This window comes from Lacerta agilis, chromosome 8 (assembly GCF_009819535.1).
Source record: "Lacerta agilis isolate rLacAgi1 chromosome 8, rLacAgi1.pri, whole genome shotgun sequence".
Classification (NCBI taxonomy): domain Eukaryota; kingdom Metazoa; phylum Chordata; class Lepidosauria; order Squamata; family Lacertidae; genus Lacerta; species Lacerta agilis.
The window spans coordinates 65269524-65292596 of record NC_046319.1 but is presented as its reverse complement, the minus strand read 5'-3'; the positions used below and the strand labels follow the sequence as shown (position 1 = coordinate 65292596).

General features: G+C 43.7%; 1 protein-coding gene across 1 annotated transcript in view; it reads left to right on the top strand.

Annotated features, from left to right (window-relative positions):
* Nucleotides 1–7739, top strand: part of SDC3 (syndecan 3) — a 118315-nt gene extending 110576 nt beyond the window's left edge. Inside the window, exons 4-5 of the mRNA XM_033157996.1 lie at nucleotides 3781–4048; nucleotides 7506–7739. Of these exons, the coding sequence (XP_033013887.1) occupies nucleotides 3781–4048; nucleotides 7506–7672 (435 nt within the window). The 3' untranslated portion in view covers nucleotides 7673–7739. The remainder of the gene's footprint in view (nucleotides 1–3780; nucleotides 4049–7505) is intronic.
* Nucleotides 7740–23073: the final 15334 nt, after the last annotated feature.

The window sequence follows — 23073 nt, the reverse complement described above, 5'->3', positions numbered from 1 at the left end:
TTGGGGACAGCTGTAGAAAGTATCACCTCCACAATTTGCAGAAGGGATGAGCAGACTGCGCTCTGTTTTTCCTGAAAATGAGAAAGAATCATTGTTCTTAAGCACAATTCATTTTGAAGGCCGGCCTGCCTTTCCAAAAAAAGGAGTGGATCCACAGCAGATGTGGCACATGACTCACACGAGCCTTATCTTAACCCTTAGTGCCATTTCCCATGCATACATGCATAATACTATTACTAATTGTTGTTGTTGTTGGACTCCATCTCTCATCAGCCCCAGCCAGCATGGCTGTTGGCCACGGATGATGGGAGTTGTAGTCCAGCAATATCTGGAGGGCTTCCTACCCCAGCCTTACACGGAGGCAGGTGTGCCTACTCTAGGGGGCAGACGCATCTTCAGCTCCCTCAATATTTCTTAGCAGGGGGCTCCACCCCCCTCCCCCAAAAATTGAGGGGATGGAAGAGGGCAAACTGCTGAGCTGAGCGCAGCATCAAATGCAGGCTCTTCCTGAGCGTGCATGAGAAGGAGCTATGGCCATTGAAGCTGTGTGGCACTGGGCAAGGTCTCCTCCCGACGACACACCTCCTCCCAGTGATAAGCACACTGCTTGTGTGACATCACAGGTGCACGATGTGTGTCGTGCATGCAATGTTGCAGCTGTGCACTGCACGCCACATGTGTGACATTGCACACGCGACACGCCATTGAGCCCCCAGTCTTTGGCTCAAGATTTTTTTCAATGAATCCGGGGACACTTTTCAACTTCAGTGGATTTTGTATGGGGGCTAATTTGTAAATCCGGGGACTGTCCCTGGGAAACGATGTCTGGTAACCTTAGAGCCTCAAGGTGGTTCCTCTGCACGGAGGCATCTTCCTTCCTTCCTTCCTCATTTTTCCAAAAAGGTATTTGTTAAAATGCCACTCTTGTTTGCGATATCATGTCTCCTGCACCTGAGATAGCTGATTCCTTCAGGGTTAACTTTTCTTGGGTCATGTTCACAGGACAACATCTCTTTGCTCTCTTTTTCTGCCACCAACTACTCTCTCTCTCTCTCTCTCTCTCTCTCTCTCTCTCTCTCTCTCATCAGATGTCTTGGATTCCTGACATGCAAAGCCTTATTTCAGGGGTGGGTGTGTCCAGAAGTCATTAGTCTCTGCCTCCCCCTGCCGGCCAATGTCTGTAACAGGCAGTTCCACACCATTCAAAAAATGCTCCCTGTAAACATCCTTTAACTTTGCCTATTCTTATTTGCCCAGGATAATAATATATCAGAAGAGCATGAGAGCGGCTTTGAGAGAGGATTCCAACCAGTTTTCTCATAAAAGTGCAGCCTGACTCAGAAAAAGCAGTGTGGGCGGTAGAATCTTCTTATGTTAAAGAACCACAGAATGATGAGGGTTGAAGGTGAAATTATTATTTCAAAAAAGTTTTCTAATTCATTTTCTGTCGTTTTTTGGGGTTGTTTCCTCATAGAGATGCCTATTGAATTGGCCTCGGCTAGATTCTGCCCTAGATTTTGTGGTTTCAAGTAAGAGGAACGCAAAACAGGAAGCCTGCTTCTTCTGAGTCATACCATTGTGGCTGTCCAGGATTTCAGACAGGGTCTTTCCTAGTATAAGCTGGAGATGCCAGGGAATGAGCCTGAGACCCTCGGCATGCAAAGCAGATTCTTCCCCACGGAGTTGTGGTCCTTACCCTATTACTGCTGCCTCAGACACCTTATAAAGACCTCCTTTGGCCTAGACTTTCCCTGGCCCACCAGATTGCATCCTGTTCTATGTGCATGGATCCCTCATATCTTATTTTATTTGCTTTTGTATGTTTTTATACCATGGCTTTCATGCTCTTAGGTTCTTTTAATGGATACAGTCATACCTCGGTTCTCAAACACCCTGGAACTCATATGTGTCGGCTCCCGAATGATCGAAAACCGGAAGTGAGTGTTCTGGTTTTCAAACGTTCTTTTGAAAGCCGAACATCCAACGGGGCTTCTACAGCTTCTGATTGGCTGCAGGAGCTTCCTGCAGCCAATCAGAAGCTGCTCTTTGAAAGTCAAACAGACTTCCCGAACGGATTCTGTTCGACTTCTGAGGGACAACTGTATTGTGTTTCTATTGTACATAGTGTACACTGCTTAGAGATCATTAAACTGAAAATTCTGTGGTTTGGAAACACTTCTAAATAATCAAAAAAACAAATTTGAGATTTATTAGTAAGGCAGCCAAGTACAGACTGTACAGTGGTACCTCGACTTACGAATTACTCGACATACGAATTTTTCGACTTACGAATGAAAAAAGTGCCTGCGCGCCTAAGAATTTTTCGACATCCAAAGGACATCCGTTGGCAGTTTTAGATGGGGTTTACTCAACTTACAAATTTTAGATGCGGTTTACTCGACTTACGAATTTTTTCGAATTTTTTGTTTCCAATGCATTCCTATGGGAAAATCGCTTTTTTCGACTTACGAATTTTTCGACCTACGAATGTGCATTCAGAACGGATTAAATTTGTAAGTCGAGGTACCACTGTAGTTGAACAGAAACGTATTAGCATAAACCATACATAAGAATTACACATACAGTGGGTAGAGTGTTAGACTATCACTCGTGAGACCAGGCTTCAAATCGCCACTTAGCCATGACCTGAGGCCAGTCACTGCCCTCAGTCTCGCCTACCTCACAGGGTTGTTGGGATTAAATAAGGAGGAAGAGAACCAGGCACACCGCCTTGAGCTCCTTGGAGAAGAAGGTGGTATATAAACTTAAATAACAAGAACAATAATACTAAAATATTGACGTATACAATAAGTAAAACATAAATAAAAGCAGAATCTCAAATTTGAGGGAAGCCGCATGACCTTGTCTAAATTGAGCAGACCACACTGCAAATTACAGACCAGTCTGAACCAGACCCCAAATATTTAATCTTTCTCGTATTCTCTGAATATTTTTGCCCAGTTGTTTCATACAGTTTTCAGTCTCACATATTGTGCATAGTGTCTTCTATGAAACAAATAAATGACAGGGAGAAGCAGGAGTGTAGGAAGGGGGGCGGTGGGGGAGGTTTACCCTGGGTGTCATCCCTGGGGGGGGGGGGGTTGACAAAAAGGCACACAGCAGGGGGCTCGCCCCGCCACCCCCCCGCAGCGCGTGGTGGATTGCGCCCCCCCCGCAGCTTGCCCTGCCCCCCCGGTGCATGGCAAGGCTGCCATTCTGGGCGCCCATGCAGCTAACTCCGTCACTGATGCTATGTTCCCTTGACATGTGTCCTTGGGGGTGCCCTATAAGCTTGGCAGGAGCACCAGGGTGAATGCCAATCCAGAAGTACCCTGAGCCGTCGATGTGTGTGGGAGTGACAACAATTATTTTGCACTGGTTACTACCTGCCCTTCTTATGCCTCTGGGGAGAAGGCTTAGGCCAGGCATAGGCAAACTCCAGCCCTCCAGTTGTTTGGGACTACAATGCCCATCATCCCTAGCTAACAGGACCAGTGGTCAGGGATGATGGGAATTGTAGTCCCAAACATCTGGAGGGCCGGAGTTTGCCTATGCCTGGCTTAGGCCAAGGATGAGGAACCTGGTGCCCTCTGAGTATCTGTGAACTGCCGCTCCCATCAACCCTGACAATTGGCCATGCCTGCTAGGGCTCCTGGGAGTTGGAGTCCACCAGCCTCCCCATTCCTGCCACAGATGCTTCTTCTTTCTTGCTCTCTGAAGACAACGGAGCGTCCTTTCTCTCTCCTTTCCTCTCTCAGTCCTCTCCGTTCTCTCTTGCAGGGAGAGCCTCTGGATGCGACCCCTTCCACGGCAATGAATAATGAACTGGAAGTTCCCGTCAGCGGGGACTTTGAAATTCGTGAGGAGGAGGAGGTGGCAGCTCAGACGGAGCTCAGCAATGAAGTGGTTGCCCTGGTTACCCCAGCAGCCGGGCCGGTGCTGAGGAAGAATGCTGAGCCGGGGCTTGTAGACAATACAATAGAATCCGGGAACTCGGCTGCGCAGCTCCCCCAGAAAAACATCCTGGAAAGGAAAGAGGTCCTCATAGGTAGGTACTTATTTTGAGGTGAACTGGGTGTTTTGAATCAGGCCTGGGGAACTTTTGGCCCTCCAGATGTTGCTGAACTACAGCTCCCATCATCCCCAACAAGCATGGTCAATGGGCAAGGATGATGGGTGTTACAATCCAGCAAAATCTGGAGGACCAAAGGTTTCCCAAACCTGTTTAAAATGGCTTTATAGTCTTGGTATGCATTTTGCATATATATATATATATATATATATATATATATATATATATATATATAGTCTTTGAGCGTTTGAGCGGAGGTGTTTTTTTTTTAAGCAGGTTAGTTGTCTTGATGTTTTCTATCTCACCTTTCTGCCATGGTGGAACCCAAGGCAATGGAGATGTTGTTTCCTGGTGGTCAGTCAAATAAGTACTGAGAAGGCCCAGACCTGTTTAGCTTCAGCAAGGTGGTGGCTCCATGTTCCTTCAGACTATATGTCTGACCATATGCCCACCATGTGTCCCCAGCTGCTTGCTTGCTTACCAATTCATTATTCGGCTTATTTCAATTCGGTCTTTTGGATGACAAAATGAAGAATGTTAAGAAGAGCCTTGCTGGGTGAGTTTACATGGCCTTTCCAGTCTAGCATTCTGTTCCCTGCAGCAGCCAATCAGGTGCTACTAGGAAGTTCAGAAGCCCTTCCTCATTGTTTGCAACTCCCTGCACTGCTTCCAATTGCATATTCTTATTCTTATTCTTATTATTGCAATTGCTGCCACTGGGCTTGAAGGTTCCATTTAACAGCCACAGCTAATAGCAGGTAATAGATATGTGGGGCTACCCTTGAAGGTGACCCGAAAACTGCAATTAATCCAGAATGCAGCAGCTAGCCTGGTGACTGGGAGTGGCTGCCGGGACCATATAACACCGGTCCTGAGAGATCTACATTGGCTCCCAGTACATTTCCGAGTACAATTCAAAATGTTGGTGCTGACCTTTAAAGCCCTAAACGGCCTCAGTCCTGTATACCTGAAGGAGCGTCTCCACCCCCATCGTTCTGCCCAAACACCGAGATCCAGTGCCGAGGGCCTTCTGGCGGTTCCCTCACTGCGAGAAGCAAAGCTACAGGGAACCAGGCAGAGGGCCTTCTTGGTAGTGGCACCCGCCCTGTGGAACGCCCTCTAAGCAGAGGTCAAAGAGATAAATAGCTATCTGACATTCAGAAAATACCTGAAGGCAGCCCTGTTTAGGGAAGTTTTTAACCTATGATATGTTAATGTATTTTAATATCTGTTGGAGGCCGCTCAGAGTGGATGGGGGGACCCAGCCAGATGGGTGGGGTACAAATAATAAATTATTATTATTATTACTATTATTATCTTCCCCTCCATAGGTTTCTTTACAATCTAGTCTATGACTGCATTCATGGGGCAGTTTATTCTGTTTCCCTGACATTTCCTGAACCATTAATTTTTGCATTGTATTTGAGCTATCCAGAGACATAAAAACCGCTTCTGGAAATATAGTGGAATATAGCCAAAGTTTAGCACTCATTTCCAGGTTAATAACTTCCAGGGGGAAACCAAAAACAAAACATTAATCCAGAAAAATCACAAGAATAAAAGAACAGAATTTGTGGTGGTATACTGGTCTATAGTTCTTTCCTGTTGTTTTCATGGGGGAACAGAAACACACAAATGTGGAAAAGAAGGGTGAGTGGCAAATGAAATTTAGTGTGACATGCTGGTATATCGATAAAAAAAACAACCACCGTTCCAAAACAGGTACTGCAGTGGAAAAGGAACATTGGAAATGTCAGCATTAAGATCAGCAAAACTAAAGCAATATTTCCCTCATCTGAATATAACCTACAAATGAAATAGAGAGGGGTTTGACATGCTAGAATGGATTGTGCCACTACTGATTGCAGTGTGTGTGTGTGTTGCCATTTTGAATGCTCCCCCCCCCTGTCCACTTTTTAAAAAACAAAACACTCTGCATGTAAATAGAAAATAGCATGCAGGAGGTGGTCTAGAATTCACCGAGGATCAAGGTATACCAGGGGAGCATTCTGGAATAGGACTCTCACTTTTTTCTGACACGTTGCTGCCTCAGATAGCAAGGGACCATACAGATCAGTGTGTGAATATTCTTTTTTATATATAATTTTTAAAATTGTTTTTTTTACACATATTTTCCAGCACATCATTCTTTTAAACATCATTTCCAAATCTTTCGGCCTTTTCTAATTATGCATTTTGTTACTATAGTTATTGCTATAAATTCAAATCTTAATACCTATTGTTAATTCTTTTCACAATAATTTATATATTGCTCCTTACAAAACTTCTTTTAACCCTACAAGCGATGTCATTTGGTTACAGTTGCTTTCCAAATATATCGAAAACTTCTTCCATTCCTTTAGGAAAGTCTGGTCCTGCTGGTTCCAAATTTTCCCTGTTAATCTAGCCATCTCAGCATCAATTTCTCTTGCCACTCTTCTTTAGTTGGCATTTCTTCTTGCTTCCATCTTTGGGCTAACAATATCCTTGCTGTAGTTATCGCATATAAAAACAGTTTTTTATCATTCATATGAATTTCTGTACCCACAATACCCAATAGAAGGGCTTCTGGTTTTTTTTAACAAATGTATATTTCAACATTTTTTCCAATTCATTATAAATCATTTCCCAGAAGTCCTTCACTTTCTTACATTCCCACCACATATGGTAAAAAGTACCCTCCTTTTCTTTACATTTCCAACATTTGTTATCTGTTTTGTACATTTTAGCTAACTTCACTGGTGTTATATACCACCTGCAAATCATTTTCATAATGTTTTCTTTCAATGCACTGCAAGCAGTAAATTTTATTCCCTCTTTCCATAATTTTCCCCAATCCTCTATTTGTATATTATGAGCAATATCTTTGGCCCAATGAATCATAACCGATTTAACTTCCTCATCTTTCAAATGCCATTCCAATAGTAATTTATACATTTTAGATAATATTTTATCTCTATTATTTAATAACTCCAATTCGGATCTTGATTTTTGTATATCCAAATCCATTTTTGTTTTTATCTTCTTCAAACATTTCATTAACTTGACGATAATGCAACCAATCAGTGTGTGAATATTCACACAGAAGGTTCCCCGTTCAATCCCAGCTATTTCCAGTTTTGAAAAAGGACTGTAAATGTTACCTTTGTAGTTTCTACACACACACACGCCTGCTCACACACCCATCTCCATCCCTCTATCCAGGCAAGCGAGACAGTAATGGTCCAAGTTCAAGGACACATTTCATTTCAACCCAACAAAAGGGCCCGAGGAGGGTGCAAAACAAGGCCGATGAGGAGTGTGGCCCTGGGGGAGGAGGGGCATGGCCTCAGGAGAGTCTGAGCTTCCTGGACCTGAGCTGCTCCACCCCTGTCCTGTAGGAGGAGCGCATCCTTCTGAGATATTACTGACTCTTTTGCTGTCTTGTTTACAGCTGTGATTGTGGGCGGGGTCGTTGGAGCTCTCTTTGCTGCCTTCCTGGTGATGCTGCTAATCTACCGGATGAAAAAGAAGGACGAGGGGAGCTATACCTTGGAGGAGCCAAAGCAGGCGAGTGTCACGTACCAAAAACCTGACAAGCAGGAGGAATTCTATGCATAAATCAGTGCCTCGCCACCTCTTTTTCTGTCCCAATGCCGTCCTTTTTTTAAGAAACAAGAACAAAAAACAAAAACAAAAAATCTCTCTTTATTACTCACCCAGCCTCTTTTCTCTCTCTTTCTAATCAAGTCTGTGAATTTTAACAAAGAAGCCTAGAAGAAACCGACAGTTTTAAAAAAGTATCATGTTTGTTATTTGTTTTTTTAAAAAAAGGAAAGGGGAAGGTTGAATCAGAAAGCATCAGAGTGTGGAGCAAACAGTGAACTCCTGGCTGGATGAACGCTTGAGTTAGCAGCTCTGCCAGGAACAGTCTCAATTCACACCTCCCTCAGGTCTAGAGCCTTGGCTTCTTTGTTTTCTTTCGACTGAGGTGGTCAGTTTTGGTTTCTGGCACTTTGCAGCACTCTTCAAGACAAGAGCTTTTTTGACTCGAGTGACTCCGCTTGACTACAAGTGCAACATCTGATCATCCAGGCTGCTCACAGCTCCCTCCTGCAATCGGTCAGTTGCTATGGACATTTTAATTGCTTTATTGGAGATCTCACATGGTCCACAGAGAGCACCTTTCCCCAGCTGTGCATTGTTTCCTTGCTGAGAGCACCTCCCTTCCTCCCATTCCTACTCACAACCACCGGACACTTTGAAACTATCCCCCTACAGGAGGACCACCCTAGGCTTGCAGAGGTTTCTGGTTAAACCTTATGCCCAGATTCATTCAGCTGGCTTTCACTGTGACCTTGAAGACTCAACTTGCATGGTATTGCAAGCTCAGGCAGATGACCAAGAAACACTTTTCTAAGACATTATTTGTGGGAAAACAGGGATGCGTGTGGAAAAGGCAAGCTTTTTCTGAAGTCTGTAGGAAATAGATAATGTGTCACACATCTCAACCAGTGGTGTGGGTCACTTCCTTCTTTATAAGGGTATGGGGGAATATGGGGGAAGGGAGAAGGACAACATGAGTCCATGATCTCCTGCAGCAGATCTTTGGTTCCATATAATTCTGTAAATAAATGGAAGTGGTAAAAAGTTAATAAACACCAGTGCTCAACTGTTGGGGTGAAACCTGCATCTCCAAAGCAGGTATTTGTAGGTCAGCATCAAGCTTGGAAAATTGACATTTCACCCAAACCTTCCCTGTTAAAGCAGATGTCACATTTTCATTGGCAACGTAGGCGAGGGAATAGTGCCAACCCACAGATTGGCAGATGACCTATGGCCCAAATGCCACAGAGGGACCAAATGGATAAATTGGAGATTGAACTGTATGCAATAAAAATGAAGGCAAGTAAAGACAAATGTTTATTCTTACATATCAGAAAGCCAAGGGTACAAAAACAAAAAATCCCAATATGGGTGGGGAAAATGCAACTGAAAACCACCAATGGGTGATAAGGGTGTTTTAGATTATGCATCACTAATAGGATGCTAATGCAAGATGCCAATATGTATTGGCAAATGCCCATTCAAATTGCATTGACTGAATGCTGTGCACACACCTTGGCTGGAGCAGCAGGCCAGATGATCACAGTTCAGAGATATATAAGTAAATGGGGGAAGATTCAGAGACTGAGCCACAAAGTTGCTTCTGAGCTTGGCGCATTGGGTGTACAAAGGAAAGCTAGGAACTCTGTTTAACTTTTCGAAAAGCAGGCTGGCAAAACCAGTAAAAGAAGTAGCAGAATGAACATATGGCAGCCTTCGCTAACCTGGTGCCCTCCAGGTGTTTTGGACAACAATTCCCATTGGCTGGGTGGGGATGATGGGAGCTGTTGTTTAAGACATGTGACGGGCAGCAACAAAATACATTTAACTTAGGCTGTGATCATATCAACACTTCCCTGGGAGTATGCCCCCATTTAAGCCAATGGGACCTACTTCTGAGTCCACATGTATAGGGTTTGGGATTAGAGTGGGGCATGCATGCAGGTCCTGCCCACAGTGTTCCCATGAGTGTTGGATATACCTCTGATTTTTACACATTCAGTGCAATCAGGATTCCCAACTGAAAAGTGTGTGTGTGGGGGGGGGGATTCTAACCTTTGAGGATTCTAACTATTGGGGAAGGGCCATGGCTCTGTGGTAGAGCACCTTACTTGCATGCAGAAAGCCCCAGGTTCAACCCCTGGCATTTCTGGGTAGGGATGAGGAGGACTCCCATCTGAAACTCCTGAAAGCCGCTGCCTGTCATCATAGACAATATTGAACTGGATGTACCAACCGTCTGTCCAAGCAAAACCTCATGCAAAAGTTGGGAGAGGGGAATGTGGGAGCAGGGCACACGGGGGATGTGGGGTGTGGTACCTGCCATTTGCTGCATAGTTTAAGACAGGCATAGGCAAACTCAGCCTTCCAGATGTTTTGGGACTACAACTCCCATGATCCCTAGCTAACAGGACCAGTGGTCAGGGATGATGGGAATTGTAGTCACAAAACAGCTGGAGGGCCGAGTTTGGCTATGCCTGGTTTAAGCCTTCACATGCTATTTTGAATATCTGAAGAGAACTGCTGCAATCTTAAGAGTGCCTACTCAGTTCAGCGAGACCAATTCCCAGGTAAGTATGCAGGACGATAGACGCCAAGGAGAAGAAGAAGAAATTGTTCTAGAAACAATTTGGATTTTTGAGGATGGGAAGCTGTGTAGCTGTCTGTTTCTGGAGGTTTTGATGGAGAAGTGTGCATGCACATCTATGAACAACAGATTAGACCCATTTTATCCCACAGCAAACCACGGTGAGAGCAAAGTTGACCCAACAACATTTTTGTTCTCTGTGTTAAGGCAAGCGAGCGAAAAAGGGGAAAGGGGGGGGGAGAGAACATTGGAATCCCTCCCCCGATTTTGAAATTAAAGGTAACCCAAGGTGGTAATGCTAAACAAATGCAGATATGTCAATCCCAACCTACCACCCATATTGCCATTAAACTAATCAACAATGGGAGGGGAATGAGGTTGGCAGTTTGCCTGATTCATGTAGGAATTGGTTCCAAAGAGTCAAGTTGCCTGTCTTGCTTACTCGTAGCAAGCACTGTGCTGCCTTGGTGCATGTGAATAAGGGGGGCTGGTCTCCCATTCAGAAAACTTTGAAAATGTTGCCCATGTACTGAAGGAACTGGCTTCATGGTAGATTCTCAGGTTGTGCAATGAATAACCGTAATTCATTCCAGCCTAGCTGAACCAGCAGATCTTGGCAATAACCTTCCGATCCTATTATTCTATTACAGCTACAAATCTCATTGTTCATGTTTCTTTTGCCAGCTTAGCACTAGCCAATATGATGCTCTCCAAATGCTGCATGACTATAACTCCCATCGGCCCCAGTCGGCATAGCCAATGGTCAGGGATGATGGGTGTTGTAGTCCAACAACATTGGTTACCTGTAGGTTATATTTCCTGCTGACTGTTAATATCTCAAAGGAAATGAAAGCCGCATCATTGAGCTTTTGTGACTGAAACTACAAAATCAGTTTAGTCCAGCGGTAGCCAATATGGTACATTCCAGATATTATTGGACTCCAGCTCCAATCATCATAAACCATTGTCAATGCTGTCAGAGGCTGATGGGAGTTGGAATTCAACATTTGGTGGGAACCACATTGGCTTCTCTTGAGTTAGTTCCAACCCCACCCCCCATTAATTCCAGTGGGTTGTATCCAATGTCAATCATTCTTAGGGTAGACCCACTGAAATTAATGGGTATGACTAATTTCGGTTCATTAATTTCACTGGATGTACTCTGAGTAGAAGTTGGTTGGATCCAACCCAATGGTTCCATGACTATTAATCTTGTCACTTTTCCTTTGAACTCCTGGGTGTCTTTAAAATTCTTCCAGCTTTACACCAATTATCCTCATGCATGCAGATTAGAAACTCTTGAGAAGCATCTTTGTGTCTGGTTTCTAATGGTTTTTACACTGATTTCCAATGTAATTCCATGCATGCTGACTCAGAAATAAGCCTCACTACATTCAAATGGGGCTCACTCCCAGATAATTGTGCCTAAAGACTTCAGTCTTTGTAATATATCCAAAGCACTGCAAGGTCGTACTGGTTTGCGTGCAGAAAAGGAGACAAAGACTTTAAGTAACTGGCAGTAAAAGCCTGGAATCTCATGCATGGGGGAAAAAAAGATTTAAAATTTTCTCTTTAATATCTTGATTTTATTATGAAGTTCCCTTTTTGTAAATGCAGAAACTAGGCAATGCTTTTGCTGTATTTGTGACACTTTGGGACTCTGGGTGAGTTTATGCAGTCATTGATGGATCTGAGTTTAACTTGGTTCCATGTGAGTTTTGATTATTGGTACTCACACTCATGAAAAGGACATATTGCCATAACTCTGGTGCAGCAGTTCTCATCAGTAGTCACTTTCAGTTTGATGCAGCTTTTCCTGTAGTTGTTTCTCTTTGTAAAAAATCTAGCGGTTCTTGGAAAACTCGAGAGGTTTATTAGGTCCTCCTAAAAGCCAATGAAGAAGCAGATGTTTTTCCAAGATATTGTCCTTCTTTCCAAGAGTGTGCACATTCTATTAGGTGCCTCTGTAGTGTTGTTTCCATAAGAAGCTAAGGCTGAACACAGCTGCACTTTAGCGACACCTAGTAACAGAAGGTGAGCATTACAACAGTTACTTTTTTAAGGGGGCAGGGGAGATGCCCATGTGTGTTTAATCCCAGAGAAACAGTGCATGTTTAAAAATAAGGATGCCTCTTAATGCAGGTAGCAATCAAAGACACACTTTGGTCATGGACACCAAACTTTGCTGTTGCTGCTGTTGTCCGACAACACAACAGGCCTATTTGCTGTGACAGAGTTAATGGAAATGATCCAACACAGAGTTCCAAAAATAATTTTCTACAGGTGTCGACTCCTTTACTACATTAGAAAAGGGGTTCTTTGTAAATATAGAAACATGGCTGATTAGATTGGAGGAAGGAACTTCATCAATCTCTGTGACTGACTGACTGACTGACTGATTGATTCTGTGTGTGTTTACGCCACAACATCGTGAAAATTCAGCTCAGTGAAATGAGGAAATTGAAACAAAAGTGATTTGTTACACAAAGATGTCCTTTTTATGAGTGTACCACTGTGCCAGCATGGCCAATGGTCAGGGAGGATGTTAGCCTGAAAGGCACCTGGTTGGGGGAAGGCATTGAAAGGTAAAGGAAGGCAATCCAAATAAAGCATGCTGTGAAGCATGCCATTCTGCCTAGAGATCCACACAGTAGTCCACATTCATTCCAATATAATCATTCAAACAGGGATGACTTCCTTCCCTGAAATGAAGAATGCAGATCTCAAGTGCTTTGTACATTGATGAGGACCTTTCTCCTTGAACAGAGGAGGGTGTATATTGTAATCAGTTCCTTGAGCAGCTAGAGCTTGCACTCCCTGGCCCATCTAAGACAAAAAGTGCATGCCAGGAAATGTCTTCTTAACAAACATTCTACTGTAGGGGTAGGCAACCGGGTGTCGTGCCAGTATTGCTGGACTCCATCTCCCATCATTCCTGAGCATTGGCTGGAGCTAATGGAAGTTGGGAGTCCAACAGCTGGAGATACATCACTTTGCCTACCTTAGTTCTATGTGATCCTGATAGGTACCTTAGAAATGGAATAAACATCATTGAGCAGAAGGAACTCACAAATACCTGGAAGTGTTTCTCAAAAGTTGTTTATATAACATCTGAGCAATTTTAAAGCATACACAGCTCATTGAACACTTTGGTCTGTCCTGGGACTACTGATTATGTTGTTGGCCTTTTTCTAAGAGCCAAAGTGAATAGGCAGAGAGAAACTGGAATTAAACCGGTCCAACATCCTGAATTATTTCTGAGATTCTTCTGGCTTTGAAATAACGGTCTGCAGTGTTCTGGTGCCTTTGCAATATGGAGAAAAACGGATTTGTTCTCAATTTAGATGCTCTTTCTCAAAGCATGCATCTATTGCAAAGACTGGGAACCTGCTTCCTTCCATGTGTTGTTAAACTATAAGCCACATCAGCTCCAGACAGCATGGTTAATAGTCATGGATAATAGGAGTTGTAGTCTAGCAACATCTGGAGGGCCAAAACTTACCCACCCGTGTTCAATTGCAAAGCAATTGTATTTCCCTAGCAATTAAATACCTTCTTACTGGAAATGTAAAATATTCTTCTCCTGCAAATCCATTGACTTTCTATGATGAAGGTTGATGGTTGCGCGACAGCCAGTGTTGCAAGCTCTTGTGTGCTTTTTGCCTTCCCCCTCTTGATCCTTTATCTTGATCCTCTAGATACTGGCTGAAATTTTCCACTCAAAAATGATCTCGGCAACAAAGCATGATCTCCTTTCAATCCACCAACCAAAGTTAATTGGCAATTTTGCTCCACTTAAAGATTAATGGGATGCTCTCTTCTCCTAGCTTTAAGACTTCAAAAGGCCTTCAGTTTCTTGGGAAAGGTCACTGCATTTCCGTTACAAAACGTTTTGCTTGAGTCTTACCAAGGGGCTTTGCTACAACCCTACTGAATGGATCCACACCACCTCCAGTGGGCAGAGGTTTGACTGTGGGGATGATGTGAATACGTTACGGAGTGTGTATGCATATGTGTGTATATATATGTATGTAGTTAATGTATATATGTACATGTTTTTGTATGTACATATAGATACACACACAATATTAATTTAAAATGTGTACATAAGCAAGGAAGAACCCTGTTTATATTGGTGGGCACCAGGAAATCTAAATATTTCAAAGACGCCAGGCCGAGCAGATGACTGACTTTTCCAGGAGGTCAAAATCACCATTAAGATGCACAAGGACCTGTAACAAATTGCAGTGTGGAGTGCTTCTGTTCAGGGTTCCAGCCAGACAGCTATGCCCACTTCTTCCATACTCCCATTTTTCCTTTTCCAGCTCTCTGACTGTTAGCCAGCAATGTTCAATCTTTCTTGCTCATATCATTTCTCCATTTGTATTCCCCTTCCCTAAATATTTCTGTGTACTTCTTCAAACTTTGGGGATTCCCCACTCCACCTGGTGGCTCAGTTAATGTTCATCTTGTGTTCCTAGATCTAAATCAATAAAGTTTGGAACCTGAGGCATTTTTTTAAAAAAATGGTACCCTGACTTCATAACATCTATAAAAATAAAGATCATTTCTGGACCTTTAAATGATACACAAGTCTGCCCGAAGCAGCTTCCTTAAAAGGCAATCCTACCCACGTCTATGGGGAAATAAGTCCTACTGAGTTTAATGAGACTTGCCCCCACTAAGTGGATGCAGGACAGCAGCCTAAATATGCCTCATGGCCAGGCCACACAATGAACACTATATAGGAGCCAAATCTGTGGCCCTCCAGATGTTGCTGGACTACAAATTCCATCATCCGTGGCTGGAGCTGGTGTGGGTTGGAATCCAGTGGAAGGCGAAAGGTTCTCCACTCCTGATATATCTGATTAAAGAAGTCTCCCTCGATCTGATGCCCCCAAGGTGTTCAAATTGGACTCCCATCACCTCTGATCGTTGGGCATGTTGGCTGAAGCTCATGAGAGTTGGAGTTCACCAAGCATATCCAGAAGGTCATAAAAAGTGCAAGCCCTTAGCTTTCCACTTTGAATACATTGTCATTGCCCCAAGATTTAGTGATGTCTGTGGGAGTTTCCTTGATTCTTTCCCCAAGGCCTCCAGAGCTGGAGTGCCACAGATGCAGCATTTGTAGATGTGTTTGTGGCTGGGATCGAATATAATATCTATACAATTGACAATCAAATCAGACTAAAAGCAAAAAAGAGAGGGTTGTATCTGAATAAGTTACACTCAGAGTAGAGCTATGGAAATGAATGGACTTCAACTAGTCATGTCCATTCATTTTAATGGGCCTACTTTGAGTATGACAAGCTGCAATCCTAGCATCACTTAACCTGGGTATAAGTCGTTGAATTCAATAAGACTTACTTCTGGGTAGACTCGGCTAGGATTGCATCCTGAAGTCAGCTACAACTCCTTATCTGTACACTGTTTTATAAAACTGCTTTTTAAAAAATAATTGCCAGTGCAACAGCCTGCTTGCTAGAACAACCTCATTGTTTTCTGTGTCTTCAAGGCAAAATCCGCCCCACTTGTCTTGTAAATAGGAACCCAACGTGTATAAAATTTCAATAAATAAATAAAAACAAAGCATTGATATCCACCCCCCCCCAAAAAAAAATTGCCTCCTGGAGTGTTTTGACAAGCAAATAGATACCTCCACAAGTCTCTTATGGGAGCTATAATTCACGAGATAATGGAAAACTTTTAACGTTAGGCAAAATACCAAGTTGTGTACTATTCTGCTAACACAGGGGAGCAATGCATGTAAATATTTTTAAAGGTAAAACATGTCTTAAAATCATTTTTTTTTGTATGTACATAACTCTTCTAGAGTTTAGTACTGAAATTGCTATTTAGTGTCTGTTTTACGAATGGAGGGTGGGGAAACAAATAATAAGAAAATAATACAAATGTTTAATTGTTTTTGTCCAGAGTCGATGGCCAAAACCTTAAAAAAATATTTAAAAATAATCTTTGCCAATGTAGCACTGTAATGGTAATGTCTATTTTTTTTATTACTCATGTGTTGTGCCCATTTATAAAAAGGAACAAAATAAACACAAATGTTCACATTGGAGTCTTTCTTTGAGTGTCTGTGTAATGCTTTGGGGAGCAAGACAAAGATGTGTGGTTTCTCCGTTATTGAGTGGACTGCTATTCTGGGCAGTGGTGCCATTAAGATGGGATTTCAGGGCACATGTCTAAGAATGGACAGATCAGTCTATTTTTCATGGTTGCTCATCCCTCCCCACCCTTAAGTTGAGTTCTCCACATTTCTGCACTGCTCTGCCATTTATATTTTTATTTAAAAAAATCCTCATCAAAGCTCATAGGGATTTTAGTGCAATTTTCTCCTAATATACACATTTTTGTATGCAAATTTTTCCTTTTGTGCACACTTGGGCAAGCCATTTCTCCTAACATAAAGCCTCTTTCCACGCCATTTTCACAAATATATGCATTTGTATGCACAATTTACCCTGACACATGCATTGTTGTATCCATTACTTGGCTGGGGAACTGCTCTGCAAAATTCAGAGAAGCGCAGATTTCAATGAATGGCTGTGTTTTTGTTTGTGAATGGTTCGGAAAAGTGTGAATTAGGGAGGTTCACCTTTAAATACAAACTGAATTACCTATATTTCTCCCCCGTCTCTATCCAAGGACAATGGATAGTTGACTTCATGTATGTCATTTCCAACAATGTATATTGCACAATCTTTTTGAAACACTTTCCCCCAATAAACACTTTTGCATGCATGCATGCATGCATTATTTGACAGGAGGATGGCTTCACAAAATCTGAGAGGTATTGAAGGAAAGCTGCTTTTTCAGTTTGCATATTGTTTTTGAAAGTCCAACCTAGGTAGGCTCACGTTGAAATCCAAATTCAACCAAATTTCTCCCCCATCCGTACCAGGGTCCCACTCAGGATGAGCAGGAGCTCTCCCAAAACACAGCAGGGTTGGTTTATCAAGTTTTGATGTGAGTTGAAGTAATACCTTCTAAAAGAAATCCTCCCCACCCTGCAAAAATGCAGCTCTAAAATGACTTAACTGTACCAATGATAACAGTTCCAGTCCCCTGAAATCAGATTGTTATAGCAGCTACACCTGGAAACTGAAGAAACAGGCCACTTTAGGACTTGGGACCATCCTTGGTGGTTCTGGTGTGCTGTCATTTCCAATTGCCAACCTTTAATAGCCTCACAGCAGCCAGAAGCTACACCTACAGGGCACATTAAAGGACACACTTTGGAATCATTGGCTAGCATTGCTTTTGGTAGAAGGGGCAAGTGACCCTGGGCTCTTTAAGGATGCAGGACTGGGGAATGTGGGAACTAAAGTTGGCTCTTCCATCTCATCCAATGCCCTTTTGGACTCTCATTGGCTGCGGCTTGCACTCCTTCATATTTTCATGGGTTCAGCCTTCTTCCTTTTCATCTCCTGCTTCTTCTCCCCTCCCGTTGGAAACAATGGGATGGAATTAAATGGTGCCAGTTCACAGGCTGGTGTAGTTTAATCTCCAGTTTGAGGGTTTGTCATGATACTGGGCTGATCGCCGAAGAATCGATGCTTTTGAATTATGGTGCTGGAGGAGACTCTTGAGAGTCCCATGGACTGCAAGAAGAGCAAACCTATCCATTCTGAAGGAAATCAGCCCTGAGTGTTCACTGGAAGAACAGATCCTGAAGCTGAGGCTCCAGTACTGTGGCCACATCATGAGAAGAGAAGACTCCCTGGAAAAGACCATGATGCTGGGAAAGATGCAGGGCACAAGGAGAAGGGGACGACAGAGGATGAGATGGTTGGACAGTGCTCTTGAAGCTACCAACATGAGTCTGACCAAACTGCGGGAGGCAGTGGAAGAGAGGAGTGCCTGGCGTGCTCTGGTCCATGGGGTCACGAAGAGTCGGAAATGACTAAATGACTAAACAACAGCAACAACATGATACTGGGAAGGCATTGCATTCTTTGTATCCTCTGTACACCCCTAATTCACTCACAGAACACAGTCAGAACTCTCAGAGAGATAGGAAGAAAGTGTTCTGTTGACCTCTGGAACACCCTCTGGGGGTCTATAGGTTTGTTGAGCCAGGCTGCAATCCTATGCACACTTGAAAGTCAGTGTGGTGTAGTGGTTAGAGTGTCAAACTAGAACCCAGGAGACCAGGGTTCAAATCCCAACTAGGTCAGCATCCTTAATGCACTACACTAACCCCAAGATTATTTGGGGGAAGCCTGACTGTTTACATTGGTATGATACAGTTGTAAATGTATGGTGCAGAGGGGGCCTCAGAGATTCAGAAAACAGAATATGAAATAAAACACAAGAATCTTTCTTTTTCGGAGGTCAAATCTCCATTGTTTTGCACTAAATACAAATGTGATGTATTTGCTCTCTGTTCCTCCAATCTTTAAAATAACATTCTGTCATGGGACAGATTACTGTGAAATACCAGTTATTGCCCCCACCCAAATTAGCCAAAGCTGTAGTCAACATCATTTGGGTGGGCTGATCAGTTGTTCCTTGGTTCCGTCAGCAGAGGGAACAGTTTAGCCAGCTGAAGGAAGTTTTGAAAGATGCAACCTTTTTTTTTACAGAAAGCTTGAAAAGCCTGGTCAGGCAAGGCGAAGGAGGAGGAAACAAAGAGGAATTTTGAGGAGGTAGTATTAATTTAGGATTCCTCTTCTTGAATTTCTCAAGTCACCTGGATGAAAAGCAGGAATAACAGCAGCAGCAGCAGCAACAGCAGCAACAACTTATTTATACCCAACAACAACAACTTATTTATACCCCACCCATCTGGCTGGGTTTCCAGAATATTAAAAACCCGATAAAAGAGATAAACAAATATCTGACATTTAGAAGACATCTGAAGGCAGCGCTCTTTAGGGAAGTTTTTAATGTCTGATGTATTAATGTATTTTTAAGCTATGTTGGAAGCCATCCACAGGGGCTAGGGAAACCCAGCCTGATGGGTGGAGTATGTATGTATGTATGTATGTATGTATGTATGTATGTATAAATAATATCAAACATTAAAAACCTCCCTAAACAAGACTGCCTTCAGATGTCTTCTAAAAGTCAGATAGTTGTTTATTTCATTGACATCTGGTGGGAGGGCATTCCACAGGGTGGGTGCCACTACCGAGAAGGCCCTCTGCCTGGTTCCCTGTAACTTCGCTTCTCACAGTGAGGGAGCTGCCAGAAGGCCCTCGGAGCTGGACCTCAGGGTCTTGGCTGGAGACGCTCCTTCAGGTATACTGGTGGGTCTGCACCCAAGAAAGGCTCCAACCTGCTGCAATCAGGATTCCTAGCTGAAGTGTGGGGCTTGGAGAGTGTCTTGCCTGAGGACCCTAGAAAGTGCTGGAGTTGACGCTGGCTATACCGGGGTGGAGGGACTAGTGTTCCTTCAGATTATGCTGGACAACAGCTCCCACTGCCCCAACCATTCACCATGCTTGCTGGGGCTGATGAGAATTGAGAGTCCTCCAACATCTGGATGGCCAACCCATGAGCTAAATGGGCAAGTGATGTGACTTGGTAGAAAGGTGGTTCCCTATGTTCCATAATCTCCAAATTAAGTAGGAGGAGAAGAGAAATGTTTGCTTCAGGTATAAGAGGAAAGCTAGAGGTGCCATTGTAGGAGCAGAGTTCTACAGCGGTACTCCCACTGGCGGAGGAAGGGGGTGCCCCGGGTGTCATCCCTGAGGGGGGTTGACATTGCTGCCCCACTGCCCTTGGGACACTCGCCCCGCCCCCACAGGTGGCTAGCTCTGCCCACAGGTGCACAGCATGTGCACTGCTCCGGGGGCCGGAGCAGCTAGCTCCGCCTCTGCCTACTTCCATAATGCCCTGGAACAATTCTGCACCCAGGGCAGTCTGCAAATGGTGAACCCACCTTTGCCATCCCCAGCCGTGTTCAGGGGCTGCATTTCACCCCACTCCCTTTTTGCTGCAAACACTTGAAATGTTCCTTTCAATGATTTCCATCTCAGAATCCATTAGTTTCCCTAGGGGCTGTGCCCAAAGTTCCACCACCACACAGGCACACTGGAAGTTTCCTTATTCTGAGTCAGGTCACTGGTCCATCTACTTCAGTATAGTCTGCCCACAGACTGGCAACAGCTATCCAGAGTTTCAGACAGGATCCTCTCCCAGTCCTGCTTGGAGATGCCAGGGATTGAACCTCGGAAGTTCTGTGTGCTAAGCTGTAGCCACAGGTTTCCAGCTGTGACCTAGAATTATATAGTCAAGGGTCTCTTAAAATGTATTTTCTGTTATGGGAGCAACCTTTCCTCCTTTTATTTCACACTTTCCCCCTCACACCCCCATGTTAATGAAAGAATCCTGTACGAACACACAGCTCAAGATGTCCTGCCAGGGTGCTGCCTCCTTAACATGCTGTTTTATTCATGAAAAAAATATATATCCAAATTTGCTGTTTACTTTCTTGATTAGCATCCAGGTGCCTTATTTACATTTCGTCTGAAATTAATTCAGCTTGATTCTTTGAAATGCAAATGCCTGGAGCACTATCACTGAAGGAAAAGTGGTAGATTTGTCCTTTCAGAAGTGACGGTGCCTTACTATTTATAAGGAATTGGCGGTTCAAAAATTCACAGGTAAGTGCATTTAGAATTGTTTTCAAGCCCTGAAGGGGTGGGGGAGTGAAAAAGTTGGTGTCAACTGAGAATGGAAATGCTATTTAAAAAAAACAAAAAACAGGGGGAAAAACAACAACTAGAAACTTCCAGTTGCGGTGGTTTTAAACTCTACAGGTTTGCCTGCTGCAGAAGACAGATGGAGAAGTATATGTTTTAATCTCCCAACACCCATCAGCGGTGTGAATTTAAAAGCTGCTATATGTTCTCAAAATAGAACACTTAAGTTGGAATAATATTCGGTGCCGGTAACCTCTTGCAAACACTTTCTCTTTTGCTTCCATCTTGCAGCATAAATAAAAAAAAGGTTCCCAGGCAATGTAAGAACCTCAGTAGAGCCTTGCTGGATCAGACCATTGGCTCATCTAATCCTAGATGCTGTCTTCCACACTGGCCAACCAGATGCCTCTTCTTAGTCCACAAGCAGGGCATGAATGTAATAGCCCTCTCCTGCAGTTGTTGCCAAGCACCTGCCATTCGATGGCTGGAGGTTGCATACAGAATCATAGAATTGGAAGGGACCCTGAGAATCATGTCGTCCAACTCCCTGCAATGCAGGAATATGCACCTGTCCCAAACAAGGATCGAATCTGCAACCTTGGCGTTATCAGCACCATGCTATCACGACAGGAGTCATTGCTGGACTTGCCTTCCATGAATTTACCTTGTTTGCCTTTGAAAACCCTTTATCACTGTCGGCGAGTACACCCTCCTTTTACAGCTGCACCTTGAATTCCAACTGGGGCAGCTATGATTCCTGCCTATCCCAGTGGAACCTGCGTGGAACCAATCCCAACAGACCTGGATGGGGTGCCAAATTTTAAAGGTAAAGGTAAAGGGACCCCTGACCATTAGGTCCAGTCATGGACGACTCTGGGGTTGTGGTACTCATCTTGCTTTACTGGCCGAGGGAGCCGGAGTACAGCTTCCGGGTCATGTGGCCAGCATGACTAAGCCGCTTCTGGCGAACCAGAGCAGCGCATGAAAACAGCGTTTACCTTCCCACCGGAGTGGTACCTATTTATCTACTTGCACTTTGACGTGCTTTCAAACTGCTAGGTGGGCAGGAGCTGGGACCGACCAACGGGAGCTCACACCGTCACAGAGATTCGAACTGCCGACCTTCTGATTGGCAAGCCCTAGGCTCTGTGGTTTAACCCAAATTTTAGAAGGTGTCAAATTCAAGCTGTGCTTGCTGAGGAAGATCCAGAAGCATGCTTTAAGGCTCCCGATTGTTCCTTTGCAATTGCAGCCTAATTGCTAGGGGTGCAAGAAGGCAGAGTTTTCCATTCCACCCTGTGTTTGTCACATGCAACAATGTTTCTGTTCCGCTGCAGTTCATCTCCCACCATTCTTTGCCTCCTCCTTTTTTTACTGAAAGAAAAACGTGACAATCCCCATCACCCACATCTGCCCATCTAGAAGGCTGTGTTCAGCTCTAAAATATAATAGCAAAGCTCATACAAGCACAGCAGTGGAGAGAGTCTGAAAGTTGCTGATGTCAATGTGAAGGAAAGTGTTAACACAGGTTACAGAAAGCGGCTGGAACAGTTGGTCCTGTAGTGTCTTTGTTCATGTGCTGTATGTATGGTCACCAGTCTGCCATAAAAGTCTCTTGAGGTTTCTTTTTGGTGTGGGTTTTTTTTTTTTTTTGCCTCCTGGCCCTGTGAAGGTTTTGCATCAGATTTTCAAAAAGTGCCATGTCCCAAATTACATAACAACATTTTTGCACATTTAAACCCTTTGCTTCTTTCCAATTTCTAGCTATCAATATTCCTGCTGCGATTAATAAGTAACCAATTGAAAGTTTATATACTAACCCTATTCATTTATTTTATTTTATTTTATTACCACTTAGAGTCCCAAATGGTAATACAAATATTAATAAGAACTTTATATAGTGCAACACAGTCAAACGTATCGCACCACCCGAGTCTAGAGATCTGTATGTATTTCTGAGCCGGGGGTGTGGAACCTCAGGCCTGGGGGCCAAATGCAGCTGTCCAGGCCTCTCCTTCTGGCCCTCAGGACTTTCTCCAGTCCTTTCTCCTCCCCAAGTCACACCTCTCAAAGCGGCCTTCCTCCATACCCTCCTTGAGTGTTTTTGTGTGGCTCAGAATGGATTAATGGCCAATCCCTCTTCCCGGGGAACTCTGAGA